This window comes from Pogonomyrmex barbatus, unplaced genomic scaffold (genome assembly GCF_055798465.1).
Source record: "Pogonomyrmex barbatus isolate J1 unplaced genomic scaffold, ASM5579846v1 scaffold2, whole genome shotgun sequence".
NCBI lineage: Eukaryota > Metazoa > Arthropoda > Insecta > Hymenoptera > Formicidae > Pogonomyrmex > Pogonomyrmex barbatus.
This window is the reverse complement of record NW_028297116.1, coordinates 21,413,122-21,431,388: the sequence shown is the minus strand read 5'-3', so window position 1 is coordinate 21,431,388 and position 18,267 is coordinate 21,413,122. Positions and strand designations below refer to the sequence as shown.

Below are 18,267 nucleotides of genomic sequence, written 5' to 3'. Positions count from 1 at the left end.
ACTTGACATTGGCTTGTCAAAAGATATATTTTTATCTTTCATTTAACACTAGGTAAGAATGTTACAATATAGAAAGTTAATCTATCATTTTTATGTGAATAAAAACTATACTCTCTCTATTGTTAATTGCAATTACACTTTGAAGAAGTTTAGGATCCGACTACGTAAGCTACGACCGTCGCATGGTCTAGCTTACCGGGTATCATCGATATCTTTTCCAGAGTCCTTTTCCTTCGAGATCTTTGCTCCTGCTTTGAGAGCTGTATCAAGTGACCATCTTTGTGTTGTGCATAGTATAACTCCGTGTCTTCCAAGATCCGTCTTTTCGCTGCAGTTATACGTACCTGTGGACGAAACAGCAGTCAGTAAAGACATACAATTATTACAAAACACTTAACACTCACCGCAAAATCTAAAAGAAGTTCGCATAAATGTTTGGCACTGTTACATGGTGGTCCTTCCCCAGAAACTCCACGTCTCAGCAGATCTTCCATTCTGAGCAGCGTGAGTTCATGCCTCTGATAGGCCTCGACCACCGGCAGATTGTTGCTGTTTACGTTACTATTACTCGATTCCGTGTGCCGTAAATTTTCCGTGGACCTTCGACGCGTCTTCGATCTCGCATCGTGACTTTTTAGCGTGGCATCCGTGCCACTGCTGTGATTGGGCAAAACTGCAAATTTTCCCACCACAGGATCAAAATTATCTGAAATTCCATCACTTGTCAGAAATACTATATCGCCTCTCTCAACTTCTGTTATAGCCAGCGTTAAGTTATTCAATTCAGGATTAGAGCCGTCTACTGGACCTAGAGCTCCTAAGGCATCTCGCATGTCTCGCATGCAATGAATATCGTGAGATCCTCGCGTTATTTCTCTCACTCCAGTCTTCCTGTTTCGTTTTCACACAAGAGATGATTATCAAATCATACGACCTAACTCATTATCTCTGCTGCAATTTATTTCATTCAGAGCGCAATAATACATACCCTGAATATACATAGGCTAAACTATCACCAACGTTGCAGGTACACGCAATATACTTTTTCTGGCATATATTTGTATCAGTACTCGAACTTGGCAGTGGAAGGATTGTGCATACTGTTAAGGTAGTAAGCATTCCTTGTTCTTGAAGAATCAACGAATGTGCTGCATGGAATGATCGAAGTAATGCTATAAATACATCCTTTGTCGTTGTCATTTCACTATTTATAGATGGACAGAACAGAACTCGATTCAAATACTCTATGCTTCCATGAACTGCAGATCTAGCTGCTATACTCGCTTTTGTACCTGAAATTTCCAATTGATTTTGTATTTCGTTCCATCTTGCTTTTCATAACAGCTCATGTTATATATTTTTATATTTGTATTTCTTTTACCCCAGTTGACACCATCCGCGAGAGCCAATATGGCAGAGTTTGGTCTTGCTACAACGCCAAAACAATCAGCTATTGGTTCGCCGTTATTAGTATCATTTATAGGATTTTTCTCATATAGCGTGGTCGCAATTCCGTATGCATTTTCATGAGGATTAAACCAATCAGTAACTCCAGCAATTGTGACGTTTGATGTTGTCGATCCTGAGGAAAGTTCTACATTTTAATTTTCCATGTAATCTGATAAAAGGTAATCTGTTTTATGTATTGACATCTTTATTTTGAACTCACCGCTTCTATATTGCTCATTTTGATCTAGCATATCAATGTAATCTATATCAGTATCACTAATACTTAAATGTTTTTGTTGAAGATTGACTGCAGTAAGACCACTATCAGGACCCGTATAGGCCGCGAATACTTCTTCATTTTCTTGAAAAACATCGATCTGCCTGCTTGGCAATTCTTCTGGATTTCGGCCGTGTAAAATTGCTGGTCCTTCTTGTTTCGTTTCTAATCTAAAACATTTATATATTCATTTACAGAGATTACATGTTGGATAAATGAAAAAGAAATAAATCAGAGTATCGGGATGCGTTTTTTACCCATTGAGGTAGCGCGTGATAAAACAGCCGCCAGGAAAGTCTTGAGTTAATGATTGTGGGCTTCGAAGCGGCTGTTCTCCGAGACCTATACTTTCTACAGCTCCAGCCAAATTACTAATAGACAATTGGCGCATGAAACCGGCAACTTTCTTCCGTAAACTTGGCATCTTTTAAAAAGATCCAAGCAAAGATACAGCAATTAAGAATGTTAATTATTGTCTAACATTACTTCATCTGATGTAAGGCTCATACCATGGTTAGCTGCTAGAGACAGGTCTCAGATTAAATCTAAAAAAATCCATAAGACTATGTTATAAAATTTTATAACAATAAGCATATACTAATATAGAATTGACATATGTAACATATATAACAAGACAATATAAAAGAGAATGCATCAGTTTAAAAATTAATTTTTTATTTAAAAAAATAATTACATAAAATTAACAATAATTACGAAGAATGATATTTATGAATTAAATATTGTTCAAATTATTTTTAGATTATTTTCGGTATTTTAAACAGTTTTGAAAATAAACTGTTTATTAATCAAAGAACACTAGAAAATAAATGAACAAAATCAATTTGGTTTATTGATAGATAACTGTAACACCAACTCGAGATCGATACGTGTATGTGCGATAAATTGATTATAATTTGCATCTCGTAATATTTATATATAGAATTTTATACAATACATCACGAGAGGAAACTGTCAAAATCAATTTAACGCACGTACATACATATCTCAGACTCATATTGTCCACGAATTGAAGTTATAATTATCTCTTAAACAACACACAAAGAAGCCTGAGGAACAAATCTTCTCCTCGGTCTAAGGATTCGGACCGCAGTGTCCTTTTATTGACAGTTCAACGTGTGTCAAGGCACTCTTTTTGCTAAACGCGCACGTCAATTGGAGACGAATCTCGATTCTCGAGGTGGGATCCGAGAGGGGACATAGGAGAATCCGACCGTCGAGTGCGTCGCGCGCGATTTAACAATGGAACAGTTACCTGGGAAAGTTCTCACTGCACGGGAATGAGATCACGACGCACGTTGCGCGAAACCGTCGCTTTCCGCCTCACCGCCATATTGGTGATGTGCCGATAGCCAACTGAACCGACTCGCTGCCGCTCGCGTGAATCGCCCGCGCAACTACGAGCGACGACGAGACGGACCACCCCCTCACCCCCGCTCCTCCCATCCACCCCTGCGTCTCTCACAGCTCACTCGTGCATACATGGAAGTCGACGCGACGTCACTCGCACGATCGCGATTATTAACATGGGCGATGAAGCGGCGCCGGCGGATGTCACGTTCGGACGTTCACGCCGAGTTACACGTTTGACAGAGTGGGGATTGGATCGCGAGAGAGGGGGAATCTGAGGTTCAGGGAGCTCGCGGCCGTTCGCGCGCGCGAGAAATCGGCATTAACTTCGATTTTCGTCGAGATCAGCTGGCGGCCGAGAGATACGCCCGCTCCGCTTTGCTCTGACGTCGCGCCACGCTGTGACGAAGCCACGACACGATGCATGCGGACCCGTCGCATCGCACCGCGCGGTGACGACGGCGATGACGACGACGACGACACGCGCGACACGACTGCGCTCTTTTTTTGGTCTGTTTTGACATTTGGCGAGTCAATATGGCGTCAACATCACAGATGAGAGTCCGCGATTCCTCGCGATTGCCCTAGCGGGATCGCTCCGCGGATTCATAGGCGTGTACGGATCACGTCGCTCGCGGCGTCGCGGTGACTCCAAAACGATCGAGAGACTCTCGCCGTGCGAGCGAATTCAACGAGCCCGCGGACTCGCGCGCGTAACACCGCGCCTTGTCTCCGACCCCAGCGTGCGACAGGTAGCGTGTTCGGACAGTGGCACGAGTGGTGCGAGAATTCCTTACCACTTTCGCGTGCGAAATTATATTATTACGTAATTCTTGTCCGAAATCCTGTTACTTAAGTTATGCTTGCAGGATTATGTTCACTCCTTCCCGCTGACGTTCGATTCTCGTAGGAAGGCACTTAATTACGCGAGAAAGCTCCTACAACTCTTGCGGATGAGTTTCACGTGATATTTATTTTGATATATATCTTCTACGAAATGTTAATCTTCTCGCTTTACATCACATTGATGCACTATGCAAACCCGAGACGTGGGTTACGACTTATCTAAGGTGATAGGATATCAAAGTGTTGATACGTTAAAGTACTCATGTGTTTTCTTCAATGTTTCACTTCCAAGGTACGAAATCGTGAGTACACAAATGGCCACTTTTTAGGAAGCCGATAGGACGAAGGGCTAGGAATTATTGCACGGATGACAGCAGAAACATAAGATGTTTGAGTCTCCGAGAAGTCTCCAGGAGGTTTGCATTGACTTTATCTGTGGTAACGTTCTCGGCTTGTGCAAGGTTCATCCTAGTGATACAAATTCTCCCAATACTCTGAGTAATAGTATTGTCTCTGGTAAGTGGCGTGTAAGATCAAGCGTTCGTATACCAACTTTGCAGAATTAAAGCAGCATAAGTTTTAGATCAACGAGATAACTGTATATTAAACAGTAATAGCACAGACGTTGCTTTTAATACTGCAACAGGTAGAACATCGTCTAACGATGCTTCCTCCAGTTCTGCAACCCGACTTACATTTAGACATCCGGATGCCTTCTTGCCAGCCGAGGTATCAGAGCAATTACTATCCAACCTATGTGAGAAGAAAACGTTATCCGATTTAACAATTACACTTTTCGACTCCAAGACCACCAGATTAAGGTGACGAAGTTTGATTTAAAAGAAGAAAACAAATAAGTTTAATAATGATAGTTGATTTTTTGTTCTAGGCATGTACGGTTGAAAGATGCGTCAACATTATCAGCTAAAGGTTTAAGCGTTCTTAAGCAACATAAAATTGTAGATTTAATAGTAAATGGGCTGAAGATTACTGTTAACGATTTAATCAGTTGTTTAGGCGATTGGAGTATACAAAATCTTAGATCGCTAAGTGTAGCTAAAGGAAGCTTTATGGATTTTTCAAGGTTGTTAGTAAATTTTCTATGATTCAAAGCTTTCAATGACAGTTGATAATTTTTGTTTCTTTATATCTTGTTACAGACAACGCATGGTAGATATCGCAACACTAAACAAATTAAAGGCACTTCATACCTTGAATGTCTCAGGAACAGAATTTAATAAACATGGCTTGGACATAGTAGTCGAAGATCTTCCCCTTTTAGAGAGCTTAGATATATCTTGTACAAGAGTTGATGATATAACTCCGTTAAAAAAATGTAAAGATCGTTTAAAGACATTAAATATGTACAATTTAAAGATAAGCGGATGTGGAAATTTAATACCAGTATTGCTGGAACTGAACGAATTAAGGCATTTAGACATTTCCGATGAAAAAGATCCACATGGCTTTGAGGTTTTTGCACCTGCTAAGCCTAAAATAACGGACTTTCTCAGAACTTTGAATTGTATGCCTTATTTAGCAACTCTTGACTTATCAGGTGAGTATCGCAACATGATATTTATATTTTAAATTTGCTAATAATCTGCTGTATGTTATATTTTATAAAATTATTAGTTAATTATTACATGATATTTCATATATTAAATATAAAATTTATTATGCATAGGTAAAGATGATATAAATCCGAAAGATTTAAGAAAATTTATCGCATCACATGTACATTTGAAGTTTCTGGGATTGGTGCATTCTGATGCTTGTTACGATGAAAGTTTTATAGATTCAAATCATGAAGATTATAGACCTGAACTTGTTGTAAGTTAACATCCGTAAAAATAGTTTCCATATTTTTGTTATATCATATTTGTTATATTTTTCCTGTGTAGTGGCGTTTTTATATTAATTACTACTATTATTTATGTAAAACTTTCTATTTCATATCCATTTGTTTCATATTATTTATTTAAAAATTATTCGTAATATTATTCTGTTATTACATATTGCATTTTAAATTTGACATTTTCAATCATCGCACAAATCGTTGGCTTGATACATTGGAAATATTTATTCCTATTTCAAAATAATCCGTCTGATGAAATTGAAAATATCAAATTTATTTAGTCTGTGTTTGTACACATGTATCAATCGTTTATACTTTAAAAATTAGATTTTAAAGGTATATTCTATACAGTTATATACATGTCTGTGTATGTAGAAAAATTACAATATCAGTGTTTGATATCAATTGTTCGTACATCTGTTCTATCAAATATATATCTTAAGAAATCAATTTCCATTTGCAAATATAGGAAAATTGCTAATTGTATAATTAAGTTTACTAAAAATTTTGTTACTCTAAACTTGCATCTATACATATCATTACATAGATAAAAAATGTAAGAAATGAAGCAAATATAAATTAAATAAGATTAAATAATAATCAGTAAAACATTAAACGAGGAAAAAGAAAGAAATTAAAATATTTTTCACAGATGAAATTATGAAATGATATATACATTGTATCTGTCTTTTGCTTCAGATCAGTGGTACAGCAACAGAGTCTCAAATTTTGGAAGCCCTTAGAAGATACACGTACAGACCAATATATCTTCAAAAATGTCTATTTAACTTATTCCGTTTGACTCCAAACTTTCTTGAACCACGAGTCGATGTGATAAAATTAGTGTTACCTGGAATGAGAGAGCACCCACAGGAGTTTCGTGTACAAATGGCAGCTACTGCATGTATCTATAATCTCACAAAGGGTGAATTGGCTCTCATGATACATCCATCAATACTTAAACAAATAGTCGAATTAACATTATTAGCAATGGAATCATATCCAACTAATCATCAACTTCAAAAGAATACGCTGTTGACCCTGTGTAGCGATAGAATCTTACAGGATGTTGCATTTGACAAATATAGGTAGTTATATAAATTTATAAATTTATAATTTGAAAGTGTAAAAAGTGTATGCTGAGATTTCAATATTTTAATCATTTTAATCATTTTATTATTGTTTTGTATTATTTATTGTAATATACAAACTCTCAATAACATATGTTATAAATAATAACAAAAAAAATATCTATCTTTTGTAAATGGAAGTTGATCACATTATAAAAGAGAATGTGCACATATGTATTTGAATAGTTTAGGATTTAGCAATACATTATTGTACATTGATGTTTTTATATGTTGGTTTGTTTTACGTTTTATAGAAAGAAAGATTATCAATCACATTCAACCTTTCTATTTTATGAAATAAGATTATTAAATGCACATGCATTAAATGTAAAAAATTATTTTGTTTTATTATGAAACTTGTTTTTCTTCAATTTTTTTTTATCATGACAAAATGCTCTGGTCTTACTATGTAAATTGTCTTTACATTTCCATTCATATTTATGTTGCAATCATCAAAAGTAGCTTATTTTATTAAGTTACAATATATTGATACTAACATAAATAAAAATTTTAATTTCTTTACATAGATTTAATTTTGTCATATATAAAATGAATGAAATGTAAGTTAACACTACTGTACTGTCTACAGATGAGATATTGAAATTTCAGTATATAATACATAAATATATTTTAAAAAAAACATTTTCAATTTAACAGATGCGCAAGATTAGTTATGAATTGCTTGTCAACGTTCGATGATGCATCCATGAATCGTATGTCTGTGGCAATTTGCTCAATATTAGCAGCAAAAATATCGACTTTGGAAACATCTATGCTTGGTGCACAACCGCAATATATGTTAAAATTGCTTGCAATGGTTAGATCTAAGGTCGAGTCCAAATTAGTAGATATTACAATGAAATTTACATTAAGTGCTCTGTGGAATTTAACGGACGAGAGTGCTGCTACATGCAAAGTTTTTCTTGACGAAGGTGGAATGGAATTATTTCTTGAAGTACTGGATAGCTTCCAAGGAGAGTCTAGTGTAGAAACAAAAGTTCTTGGTTTGCTAAACAATATAGCTGAGGTTTGTATTAGAAACTTCAATACAAATGTTTAATCCTATAATATAAGTGCGCGCGCACACACACATTTTTTTATTTAAAGAAATATATATAAAGAAATATATATTAAGATATAATTTATTAATTCTTTATTTTAAATTTTAGGTCGATCATTTAAGACCACGTCTTATGCAATCTCGGTTTATAAAAATGCTTTCTATGCTGCTCGATTCCGAACACATTGATGTTTCTTATTTCGCAGCTGGTATTGCTGCGCATCTGCTTAGTGATGGTCCTCGATCTTGGTGTAGCATGCCATCACAGCCAAGTAGGGAACAGTTGTTAGATCAACTGGTTCATGCTGTAACCCATTGGCAAACACCACAAGGAGAGATGGTTGCCTATCGTAGCTTTCAACCATTTTTCCCATTGTTACGTTGTACAGATGCATATCCTGTTCAACTCTGGGCAGTATGGGCAATTCATCATGTATGCACAAAAAATCGTAAGTTTAAAAAGATTATTTCATATAAAATGTAATAATCTATTCTAACGATATGAATATTTTGAATTATTGAAGATTAATATATTACATATAAGAATAATTATATTTAATAGTTTTTTAAATTCTCTTTTTTGCGTGTATGTGTGTATACACATACACACACAAATATTAATAATCTTTAATAATTACATATGTTTATTTTCAGCAAAACGTTATTGTGTGATGTTGATAAGAGAAGGAGGAGTAGAAACTTTAAAACAATTGGAAAAAACACATACAGAATATACAACACAACCAAATTTGCAAAGTTTATGTCAATCGATTTTGGAAACGCTTGAATTAAATTCTTAACGATAGCTGTTGCTTTTCAATTTGAAAGTTAAATACCGCATGGTATACTAGTCAATGTTTATCTTAGTGCAATCCTATATCCTATATTCTTTAGACCAAATGAATATAAAAATTATATGGCCATGAATAATTATATCATAAAGACAGACTGCAATCAACAAAACACACAATACACAAAATCAGTTAAGTCCGAAATATTTTAATCACAATTGAACTAATATCGTGACAAAAGATCTGAATTGAAGATCTGAATTGAGAAAGAGTCTCTGTATTGCAGAGACGTGTTGTTATATGTAGAATTAATTACGAAAATTATTCAAATTATTTAGCAATAGTTTTATGGAAATTAATAAGTATAGCAGATTTACTAATTTAAAAAAAATTTAGCTGATAATAATACAATGTAGATATATAATCTAAAAGAAAGAAATGTGATTTTTTTTTATTTGAAAAAAGGAGACGAGGAGACTATCTTTTTGAATAATTCATTAATCATTAACCATGTTTTTATTTATAACTGTAGAATTATATTAGAACTGTTGCCGAAAAAATAGCAGAATTAATTAATATAATATTTGTAATGCTCTGTAGACATACCATTATTTTTGTATATTATTTAATGAATAATGAAGATTAATTTTACGATTTATCTCAGATTCTAGTCTAATTAATTGCTATCTTAAATGAAAATTGATTAAAATTCATTATCCATTTAAAATATATCTATAATTTAAATATATATTATGAATATAGATTATTAAAGATTAATATGAAAAAAGATAATACTAAATGAACTGTTTTATACAGTTTAGTTATAAGGTTAACAATTATTATTGTTATATATTGACATTATAAGAAAATATACATAAAAGTTTTTAGATAATTATGCCTGGTTATTATATTTAATATAATTATACAGACAGGGACAGATAAAATATCCATAAAATTTCGTGCAAGAGTCATAGAAAAATATTATCTATGTAATATAAAAGGCTACAAATGTATAGAGTGTAAAACAGTACTAGCCAATATTTATTTATCGCATCTCAAAAACCACTTAAAATTAATCAGGCACGAAAAATTTTTCAACAATTTAAAAAATCTTATTAGGAAACTCTTATGGAGGAAAATTTTAAAGAAAACTTTATATGTTATAAAAGTGACAGAAACATCATAATGACGTGCGTTATATGTCAAATAAACATTTCATTATGTCATCTTCTTGGATGGTGGATTCTTGAATTACATATTACATATTATACATTTATTATATTTTCTCTCTATTCAATGAAGTGTTGGGACATATGTATATGCGTTAAAATGTTAATAATTATTAATTATTTTGTTATAAATATAATCATATTTTAATATTCTAAATTCAGATCTTCAATCTATTTTGTTAATATTCTTCATAAAATTTTTATTAAATATTAATAAAAATATCTTAAAAAATTGATCATGCATATATTACTTGCCTTCAGAGATTATACAAAAATCAGAGTTTGTAATAAGAGAGAAGTACATATTAATATTAGATTATATCTGTTATTAAAATATTGCGAATTTATATAAACGAAATTTATTCTTCTGATATCATTACATGTTGACACCTAAAATGTAAGAAACATCAATTTGAATGATACTGAATGTTAATAAACATGCTATGTCAGCCTTTATATATTAATGCTTTTTTTCTTTGACAAATCAAAGAGAGAGAGAGAGAGAGAGAGAGAGAGAGAGAGAGAGAGAGAGAGACTTTTTATATTGTTTTACATTAAAATTGACTTATAAAATTGATTTAAAATTAAAAGAGGTTTTATAAATAAAGGATTAAATAAATAATAGATATATTATTTCTATAAAAAATGCATCTCTCTCTCTCCCCTCCTCCTCCCTCTCCCTCATTGAAGCAACTAAAATTCTATATTATAGTCAAGAAAGTCTTTATTTACCATTCATTAATTTTACATTTTATTACACATATATCTTAATTATTTTCTTTTTTTTTCTTAATGAAACGTGAGAATTGTTCATGAAATTTGTATCATGAAATTTGTATCATGAAATTTGTATCATTTAAGTGATGCTGTGCTGCGCTGTAAAAACTTAGCGACAAGTGAAAATAACATTACAAAATATATCTTAATCATTAATGTATTGAAAGTCGGCACTCCTCCTAACATCTTAGCACAATGAATCAGTGTTTCAACAATATTTTACAAGCATCTTACAAATTAGTAGCAATATATTTAAGATAAAATTGAAGATATATAGTTAGTTTTCAATAAATGCAAGTTGCCGGTATGTAATGAAAAGTGTGCAATGTATAATCGAACATTTCGTATAATGGAGCTAAAATTCATAATTTCTTGGCGCAACTTTTAGTTATCATACAAAATTTACAAATTATAGTTATATATTATTCTAAATTCACTTTGTAGTTTTAGCTCGCGTGCAATGTGATAATCTCAAAATAATCGATGCGAAGTTAATAGTAAAATAACTTTCAAGAACCAAAATCGAACAAATAATAACAATAATACCATATAATAATAACAAATAATAACATATTACATATTATATATTACAACATACACAATTAAATAAGCGAATCAGCGTTGTGAGATCAAGAACAAAACAAATAATCAGTTATTCGAATTTCTCAGTTGATTCGTGACAATCAAGAAGTACATACAAAATAAAATAATGCATATTATCAAGATGATGGAAGCAGGTATATCATCATTTAACTTTTTTAAATCGCTTATGTCTTTTTATAAAGACATAATAAATTAATTATTTATATGATTTTATTTATTATTTATTAATTATTTATATAGGTCCAAGTAGGATATATGTCCAAAAGACAAGAGAAGAGTTCTTTTGACGAATCATATCATATGGTTGTCAGGTGCAATATCTGCAAAACAAGTGTTGCAAAATCCAACAAGCAAAATCATTTCGACAAACATATAAAAGGGACAGATAAAATATTCATAAAATTTCGTGCAAGAGTCATAGAAAAATATTATCTACGTATAATATAAAAGGCTACAAATGTATAGAGTGTAAAACAGTACTAGCCAGTATTTATTTATCGCAAATCACTCGAAAATTACTTAAACTTAATCAGGCACGAAAAATTTTTCAACGATTTGAAAAATCTTATTATGGAGGAAAATTTTAAAGAAAACTTTATATGTTATAAAAGTGACAGAAACATCATAATGACGTGCGTTATATGTCAAATAAACATATTTCATTATGTTACCTTCTTGGACGAGATGGATTGGAAGACCAACATCACATGCTATGCCAGCCTTCATATGTAACTAAATTGAAAAACAAAGCATTATAATGACGCAATGTACACAGGCATATGGGGACCCACAATTTTATGCCGAATCCGAATGGCTTGATATTGAGGGAGGTTTCCGTGGCAAGGATACTCTTGGCAGTTTGCCAAAGGCAAACCGCCAAAGAGGAGACACGAGCATAGGAAAAACATTCTTCTGCCGGGAATCGAAGCCGGGACCTCTAAGCATAGTAGACTAGTGAGCTGCCTACTATGCCACGCTCGCTCCCAACAATTGTATTTTATCAACAGTTTATATTCGATCAGTAACGTGTGTGTAACCACGCGCGAAAAACTATAACGAATGATTGATATTTGATATGATTGTGAAGAATAAAAAAAATAAAAGAAAAATAATCGTATTCTGGAATCATCCTTGCAACTGTCCTTTGGCATTGCCGCAGTCGGTGGCGTGATGCAGTTGCCAGGCTCTGCACCACTTCCTCGTCGAACGGGTACTCGTAGGGGACACGTCTGCCGAGATTTAAGATCTCCCAAAAGGTAACCGCGAAAGCCCACACGTCGCTCTTGGGTTGAATTCGGGAAGCGAATTTTTACATTAAAATTGACTTTTAAAATTAATTTAAAATTAAAAGAGGTTTTATAAATAAAGAATTAAATAAATAATAGATATATTATTTGTATAAAAAATGCATCTCCCCCTCCCTCCCTCCTTCTCTCTCCTCGTTAAAGCAATTCAAGTTCTATATTTATAGTCAAGAAAGTCTTTATTTACCATTCATTAATTTTACATTTTATATTACACATATATCTTAATTATTTTCTTTTTTTTTTTCCTTAATGAAACGTAAGAATTGTTCATGAAATTTGTATCATTATCACTCAAGTGATGCTGATGCTGCGCTGCACCTGCAAAATACTTAGCGACATGGAAGTAACATTACGAAATGTGTCTCAATCATTAATGTGTTGAAAGTCGGCACTCCTCCTAACACCTTAGCACAATGAATCAGCGTTTCAGAAATATTTTACACGCATCTTACAAATTAGTAGCAATATGTTTAAGATAAAACTGAAGATATATAGTTAGTTCTCAATAAATGAAAGTTGCCGGTATGTGAAAAGTGTGCAATGTATAATTGAACATTTCATATAATGAAACTAAAATTTATAATTTCTTGGCGCAACTTTCAGTTATCATGCATACAAAATTTACTACAAATTATAGTTATATATTATTCTAAACATTCACTTTGTAGTTCAATTTTTTTATCATTTAATATTTTCATGAACTAACAATGTGCATATGTGTATGTGTGTGCATTTTTATACCAAGTACAGATAGTTAAATAATAATCTATTCTGATGCAAATATATTAATGTTTAATTTTAATTTTTTGTTTAATCTATAGTATTTTGTTGTATCAGCCTTAACAACATGTAAATACCCTACATAGTTATCCCTATAATCGTAATATCTATTATATTTAGTAAAAAATGATACCACACTAAAATACAAACATTTTGTATAAATTTGCCATTTCTTATTATTATTTTTATATCAAAGTCAATTGAGTGCTTCTTCAATTTCTGTTTTTATAAGTGTACACACAAAAAATTTTCAATATATATATACATATATATTTATTTAAATGATATTGCGTTATTTGTATGAACTATTAATTATGAATATAATATATATATATATTGTCAATAAATACATATTATTTTCATGTAAGTTAATGATAGTATTATTTTTAAAGTTAGATGTTTTGCATATATATATATATATACAGTTAAGTTAGATTGTTAAATACTTTATCATTTTGCACACATTGATTTAAATTTTAACTAAATTTGAACGTTCAATTGCCTGCTATAATTAATGTGTAACATTTCTAATTATATTTTAATTATATTTGATATTTGTTTAAGTTTATCAAGTATATTTTATTGACAAAATGAATTTTATATCAGACATAAAACAATTGAAATACAAATTAAGTAAAGTAACAGTCTGAGAAATTTTTAAGGCAGATACAAAATTTAATTTAAATTTGTTACATTAACAAGACTTTAACAAAAATTTATTGAACTACAATAGTGAATGATCGCTGTTCTACATTTGTAGTTTTATATGATTATTAAATCAAATACAATTAATTGTGCCCTTCTTTGTCCAATCTTTTTTTCTTTTGACATGATGTTTTTCTCTTTTTTTTTCCCATCGAATGTTTTTTTTTCTGTGGACATATCATAAGAATTTACTTAAATATTTTAACCAATTTCTAATGCGATGCATGATGATATACACGTTTGTAAGTTTCTTGTGTGAATTGTTAATCAATTTTTCACAAAAACTTACAATTTGTAATGTTACATATCACAAGGCCATATTCTATACTTTTGATCTTGGAAATATTACATACAATGATTTATTCATTTTCTAGTTTAATAATTTATTTTTATTCAGATTTTGATATGAGTATTGGGCATATGTGTTTAATCGAAATTAATAAATAAATTTACTAAAAATATAATTTCTTTAGCTAAAATAGATTAAAAATGCAATATAAAAAAGTGAAGCAAAATAATGTGTTAATAGAGCAAGATATTATTTTGTCATTTTATATATATTTTCTAATAGTATAGATTTTTTATTATGGCCAAGTGTCAATACTAATGTATCTAGATATCATATTGTATTATATTCAATGAATAAAGCAAAAACAATTGTTTTTTTCATAATTTTAATTTTGTATATTATTAAGCGTGATCATATAGATACATCAGATTATATCAAAAAAATTAAACTTATATTAAGAATTAATTGTTATTGTTGAATAATTTTGCTGTCTATATTATGAGAAAATGACCAGTATATTTTTTAATTTATTTTAATATTTCTCCTTGTTTATAGAAAATGCTGTCTCAAAAAATTTCGAATAATTCTTTAATAAGCATATGTCTACATTAATAATGCAAATAGGTAAAAAAATAAATAAAAGAGAAATGCAGCTAAATTAGTTATTAAAAACTGTTTAATTATACTGTAATTTAATGCATGTATTCAAACATTAATCAATTACTATTTTTATTGAAATTTTGATTTAAATATTCCTGGTCTTTCCTCAAAGTATAAAATACATGTCATTGAGGAAGTTTTTTAAAAATGTTCAAAGAAATGTTCTTTTATCGCTATATTTTATTCTTTCTTGAGAAATCTTAAAAATTGTTAATAACAATAATTAATAAAAATTAATTCGTGTGGGCATAAAATAAATTTAAACTTTTTTTTATTACTTAGAATCTTTCTTTGAACAATAGAATTTATCACATACAGATCTTAAAATAAAAACTTACCTTGACACTTGCAGAATAATGTTGCCATATTTTAAAATGGTCAATATGGCATATAATAACCACGTCTGTAACTCCTATAAGCAAAAACCATCAAATAGTAGAATTTATAAAAAAAAAGATACAATAGTTTCTTAAGAATAACAGTAAATCAGAAAATCGGTATCAGAAAATTGTTAACATATTTTTTTAAATAAATCAAAATTAATTGTTACCTAGGTCGTCTCGTAGGTCTGTATCCAAAGTATGCACTACCGCGAATAATTCCTCTAGCCATACCTCGATAGCCTCTTGCACCTCTGGGACCCCTATATATAAATATAGAAGTAATAAAATAAAAATGCCAATGTCTTATTAAATATAAGTCATATTTATATACCAATTTTTTAATAATTATTTAAAATTTATATTTGTTTCATAAATTAGAATGTTTTCTAAAGTGAAAAATTACCTATTTGTCATAGAGAAACCAGGTTTATTTGTTCTTTTAGGCATTACTTTAATTTGACGCCCTCTAAACATAGATTCATCCATTGCCATGGCGGTTTGTACAGAATCACGTTCGGCAAATTCAATATAAGCAAAGCCTTTAGGATGACCATCAAATTTATTACACAAGATTGTCACTCTGTTGACACTGCCACAGCCATGAAAATGTTGTTCTAATTCTTCCGCTGTAGCGCCATAGTCAACCTGCATAAAAAAATTTTTTTGTTATACCATCACATAATGTAATTATTAATGGAATTATTTAAATAATTCCAAGTGAATTGCAATAAACTTACATTGCCAACATAAATGGACCGATTATCAACTTCCATTTTGTCCTCCAATGACATATTTAATGGGCTTGCTAAAATTAGACATTAAGAATAATGTTGAATACATCTAAATTATTTGGTTTTACTTGTATACTCTTTCATAGAAAAGATAAATTTATAAACTTACTAATACCAGGTGGACTGCCCATATTCATTTGTTTATCTACCTCGGATTGAAGTTGCTTCAACTTTTCCGCTTCTTCTTCCATTTCTCTGACTCGTGCTTTAATTGCCTCTAATTCCTAAATAACAGATAATATTTTACAAGCTACATATTATTGTATAAAAGAGATCTTGTTATTACATTATTGAAAAAATAGCAATACTTACAGGATCATCAACATTGGCTTCACCTAAGTCACGTTTCATACCATCGCACTGCATAATGGTATCTCCATCTTGACCATTTTCAAGACCATCTAGACCATCAATATGGTCACCAGCTAGAAGATCTGATTCAGACATTTCTGAAATAAAAATAAATATGTATATAGAAAGAATTCAGAAATAAGAGGAATTACAAATTAACAAAATATTATAAGATGGAATTATATTTCGTTATGATTATAAAAATAAATTCTTGTTATATATTACATACCAAATATATCGCATTTTTATTCTATTACAAATGTAAAGATAAACATATATAACTCTAGAACGTATGATCCCAATTTAAGAAATATGCAATGCAGATTAATAATATTCGTTTCTTATTAAATAGACACAATTAACTAACAATTGTTTATCAGAATTGTAAAACAAGTCCATGGCCTTAAGTCTGATAACCTATGAAATTGCGTGCAATTTGAAGTACTAACGTACGGAAATACTAACGTACGGAATCGGACAGAGTTAAATGAAAGCAAGAAAAAGCGAGATGTAGAAATACAGATATTTAATTAGCTTCTTTGAGAAACTGCAGCAAAACCGTGTGCAAAGCCAAAAAGTCCCGGGTCTCCTCGAACAGAGATAAACAAGACCGACATGAAAAATGATGTAAAATAAGTCGAGGATTAATTTAATCAGCCACCAGTCGCCGAAGAGAACGACGCATGCACGAGGCTTAGCTAGCCTCTCCTAATCTCGAGGGAGCTATCGGATTGTCGGGAAGCTATTTTACGTTATATCGACAAAGAGAGCCGATCATATTCGGGGGATAACGGACAACGTACATGCGTATATTTAATTAGCGTTCGAAGATCTACGTATCACTTCGATTTGACCGCACTCGACCGCCTGACAATTCACTAATCCACTCTCACGAAAATCGGTAAACGAGAAGTGACGCGCCGCCGTGCGAACGAGAAACCAGAGAATTCAAAGAACCGACCTGACCTTAAGTCCAATTTCAATTGGCGAGTTTGTTTCGCGCTTGTAGATACAAATCCGTCCAATCCGATTGTCCGATTCGAAGTTGAGGCGGACTTGCATGAACCTCGATTGAAGCGCCTTTGAATCCTTTTTTATCAATAACTAGACACTACAGACGTACGCTGAGCGCTATTTATTTTTTTAAACAAAAGGAACAAAAATTATATAATATTAGAGAGAAGCCTGAGAGCTGTCATATTCGTATCTTATCTGATATCAGAGAGAAGTTTGAGAACGACCATTTTGGTCTTTTTCATGATACCGTCGAAATACACTAGCGTCGTCAAAACTATCCTATATTTTAGCAAAAATAACCATACGGATTTCACTATTCTGTTTAATTTTGATCACGTGATCTAGTTTGACGCTAAAAATGAGCGTCGAGTGTCAGCATGAAAAGTCAGTATATACAGTAGTTTACTTTAAGGGCGCTTTCCATTTAGTGACACAAATCGACACAAGTATCGTTCTATCTTTCTTGGCTTTCAATGATTAGATATATAAGAACAAAATGATACTTGTGTCGACTTGTGTCACTAAGGCTCGATTGCACCAATGTTATTTTGAATTTTAAGTGATATTTAATATATAATATACGGTCCATTTAGCGC

General features: G+C 31.6%; 3 protein-coding genes across 8 annotated transcripts; 1 reads left to right on the top strand and 2 right to left on the bottom strand.

Annotated features, from left to right (window-relative positions):
- Positions 1 to 8: 8 nt before the first annotated feature.
- Positions 9 to 3,144, bottom strand: LOC105430261 (PP2C-like domain-containing protein CG9801). Of its 2 annotated transcripts, none has more exons than XM_011643745.3 (8): positions 3,000 to 3,144; positions 2,236 to 2,271; positions 1,984 to 2,150; positions 1,670 to 1,896; positions 1,382 to 1,594; positions 989 to 1,292; positions 405 to 891; positions 9 to 344 (listed from the first exon to the last, which is right to left on the bottom strand). In XM_011643745.3, exons 2-8 carry the CDS (start codon positions 2,236 to 2,238, stop codon positions 150 to 152), a joined length of 1,596 nt encoding a protein of 531 aa, XP_011642047.2. In that variant the 5' UTR covers positions 2,239 to 2,271; positions 3,000 to 3,144; the 3' UTR covers positions 9 to 149. The 2 variants fall into 2 exon arrangements, with proteins under 2 accessions (XP_011642047.2, XP_011642049.2); XM_011643747.3 differs by having other exon boundaries at positions 1,382 to 1,582; positions 3,000 to 3,143.
- Positions 3,145 to 3,341: 197 nt separating this feature from the next.
- On the top strand, positions 3,342 to 10,464 carry LOC105430262 (protein zyg-11 homolog B). 5 transcript variants are annotated; one of them, XM_025219078.2, is made up of 11 exons: positions 3,342 to 3,846; positions 3,964 to 4,164; positions 4,233 to 4,456; positions 4,524 to 4,761; positions 4,830 to 5,027; positions 5,101 to 5,498; positions 5,628 to 5,773; positions 6,498 to 6,886; positions 7,586 to 7,955; positions 8,098 to 8,437; positions 8,643 to 10,464. In XM_025219078.2, the coding sequence occupies exons 3-11, from the start codon at positions 4,327 to 4,329 to the stop codon at positions 8,786 to 8,788; spliced, it is 2,355 nt and encodes a 784-aa protein (XP_025074863.2). In that variant the 5' UTR covers positions 3,342 to 3,846; positions 3,964 to 4,164; positions 4,233 to 4,326; the 3' UTR covers positions 8,789 to 10,464. The 5 variants fall into 5 exon arrangements, with proteins under 5 accessions (XP_025074863.2, XP_088932837.1, XP_025074862.2 ...); XM_089076711.1 differs by having other exon boundaries at positions 3,964 to 4,196; positions 4,270 to 4,456; XM_025219077.2 differs by having other exon boundaries at positions 3,343 to 3,846; positions 4,270 to 4,456.
- Positions 10,465 to 15,467: 5,003 nt separating this feature from the next.
- On the bottom strand, positions 15,468 to 17,617 carry Pabp2 (poly(A) binding protein nuclear 1). Its single transcript, XM_011643751.3, has 7 exons — positions 17,458 to 17,617; positions 16,616 to 16,752; positions 16,413 to 16,527; positions 16,250 to 16,317; positions 15,916 to 16,157; positions 15,680 to 15,772; positions 15,468 to 15,541 (listed from the first exon to the last, which is right to left on the bottom strand). The coding sequence occupies exons 2-7, from the start codon at positions 16,748 to 16,750 to the stop codon at positions 15,508 to 15,510; spliced, it is 687 nt and encodes a 228-aa protein (XP_011642053.1). The 5' UTR covers positions 16,751 to 16,752; positions 17,458 to 17,617; the 3' UTR covers positions 15,468 to 15,507.
- Between the last annotated feature and the right edge of the window lie 650 nt (positions 17,618 to 18,267).

Bases quoted from the DNA above. Each gene is read 5' to 3' on its own strand.
- LOC105430261 (XM_011643745.3), bottom strand. The intron at 892-988 runs GTATGTATTATT...AAAACGAAACAG, and splicing joins TTAGCCTATGTATATTCAGG to GAAGACTGGAGTGAGAGAAA. The intron at 345-404 runs GTGAGTGTTAAG...TTTCGTCCACAG, and splicing joins AACTTCTTTTAGATTTTGCG to GTACGTATAACTGCAGCGAA.
- LOC105430262 (XM_025219078.2), top strand. From the start codon at position 4,327: ATGTTTGAGTCTCCGAGAAGTCTCCAGGAGGTTTGCATTGACTTTATC. The intron at 4,457-4,523 runs GTAAGTGGCGTG...CATAAGTTTTAG, and splicing joins GAGTAATAGTATTGTCTCTG to ATCAACGAGATAACTGTATA. The intron at 5,499-5,627 runs GTGAGTATCGCA...TATTATGCATAG, and splicing joins AGCAACTCTTGACTTATCAG to GTAAAGATGATATAAATCCG.
- Pabp2 (XM_011643751.3), bottom strand. From the start codon at position 16,750: ATGTCTGAATCAGATCTTCTAGCTGGTGACCATATTGATGGTCTAGAT. The intron at 16,318-16,412 runs GTAAGTTTATAA...GTCTAATTTTAG, and splicing joins GGGCAGTCCACCTGGTATTA to CAAGCCCATTAAATATGTCA. The intron at 16,158-16,249 runs GTAAGTTTATTG...TTTTTTATGCAG, and splicing joins GGTCCATTTATGTTGGCAAT to GTTGACTATGGCGCTACAGC.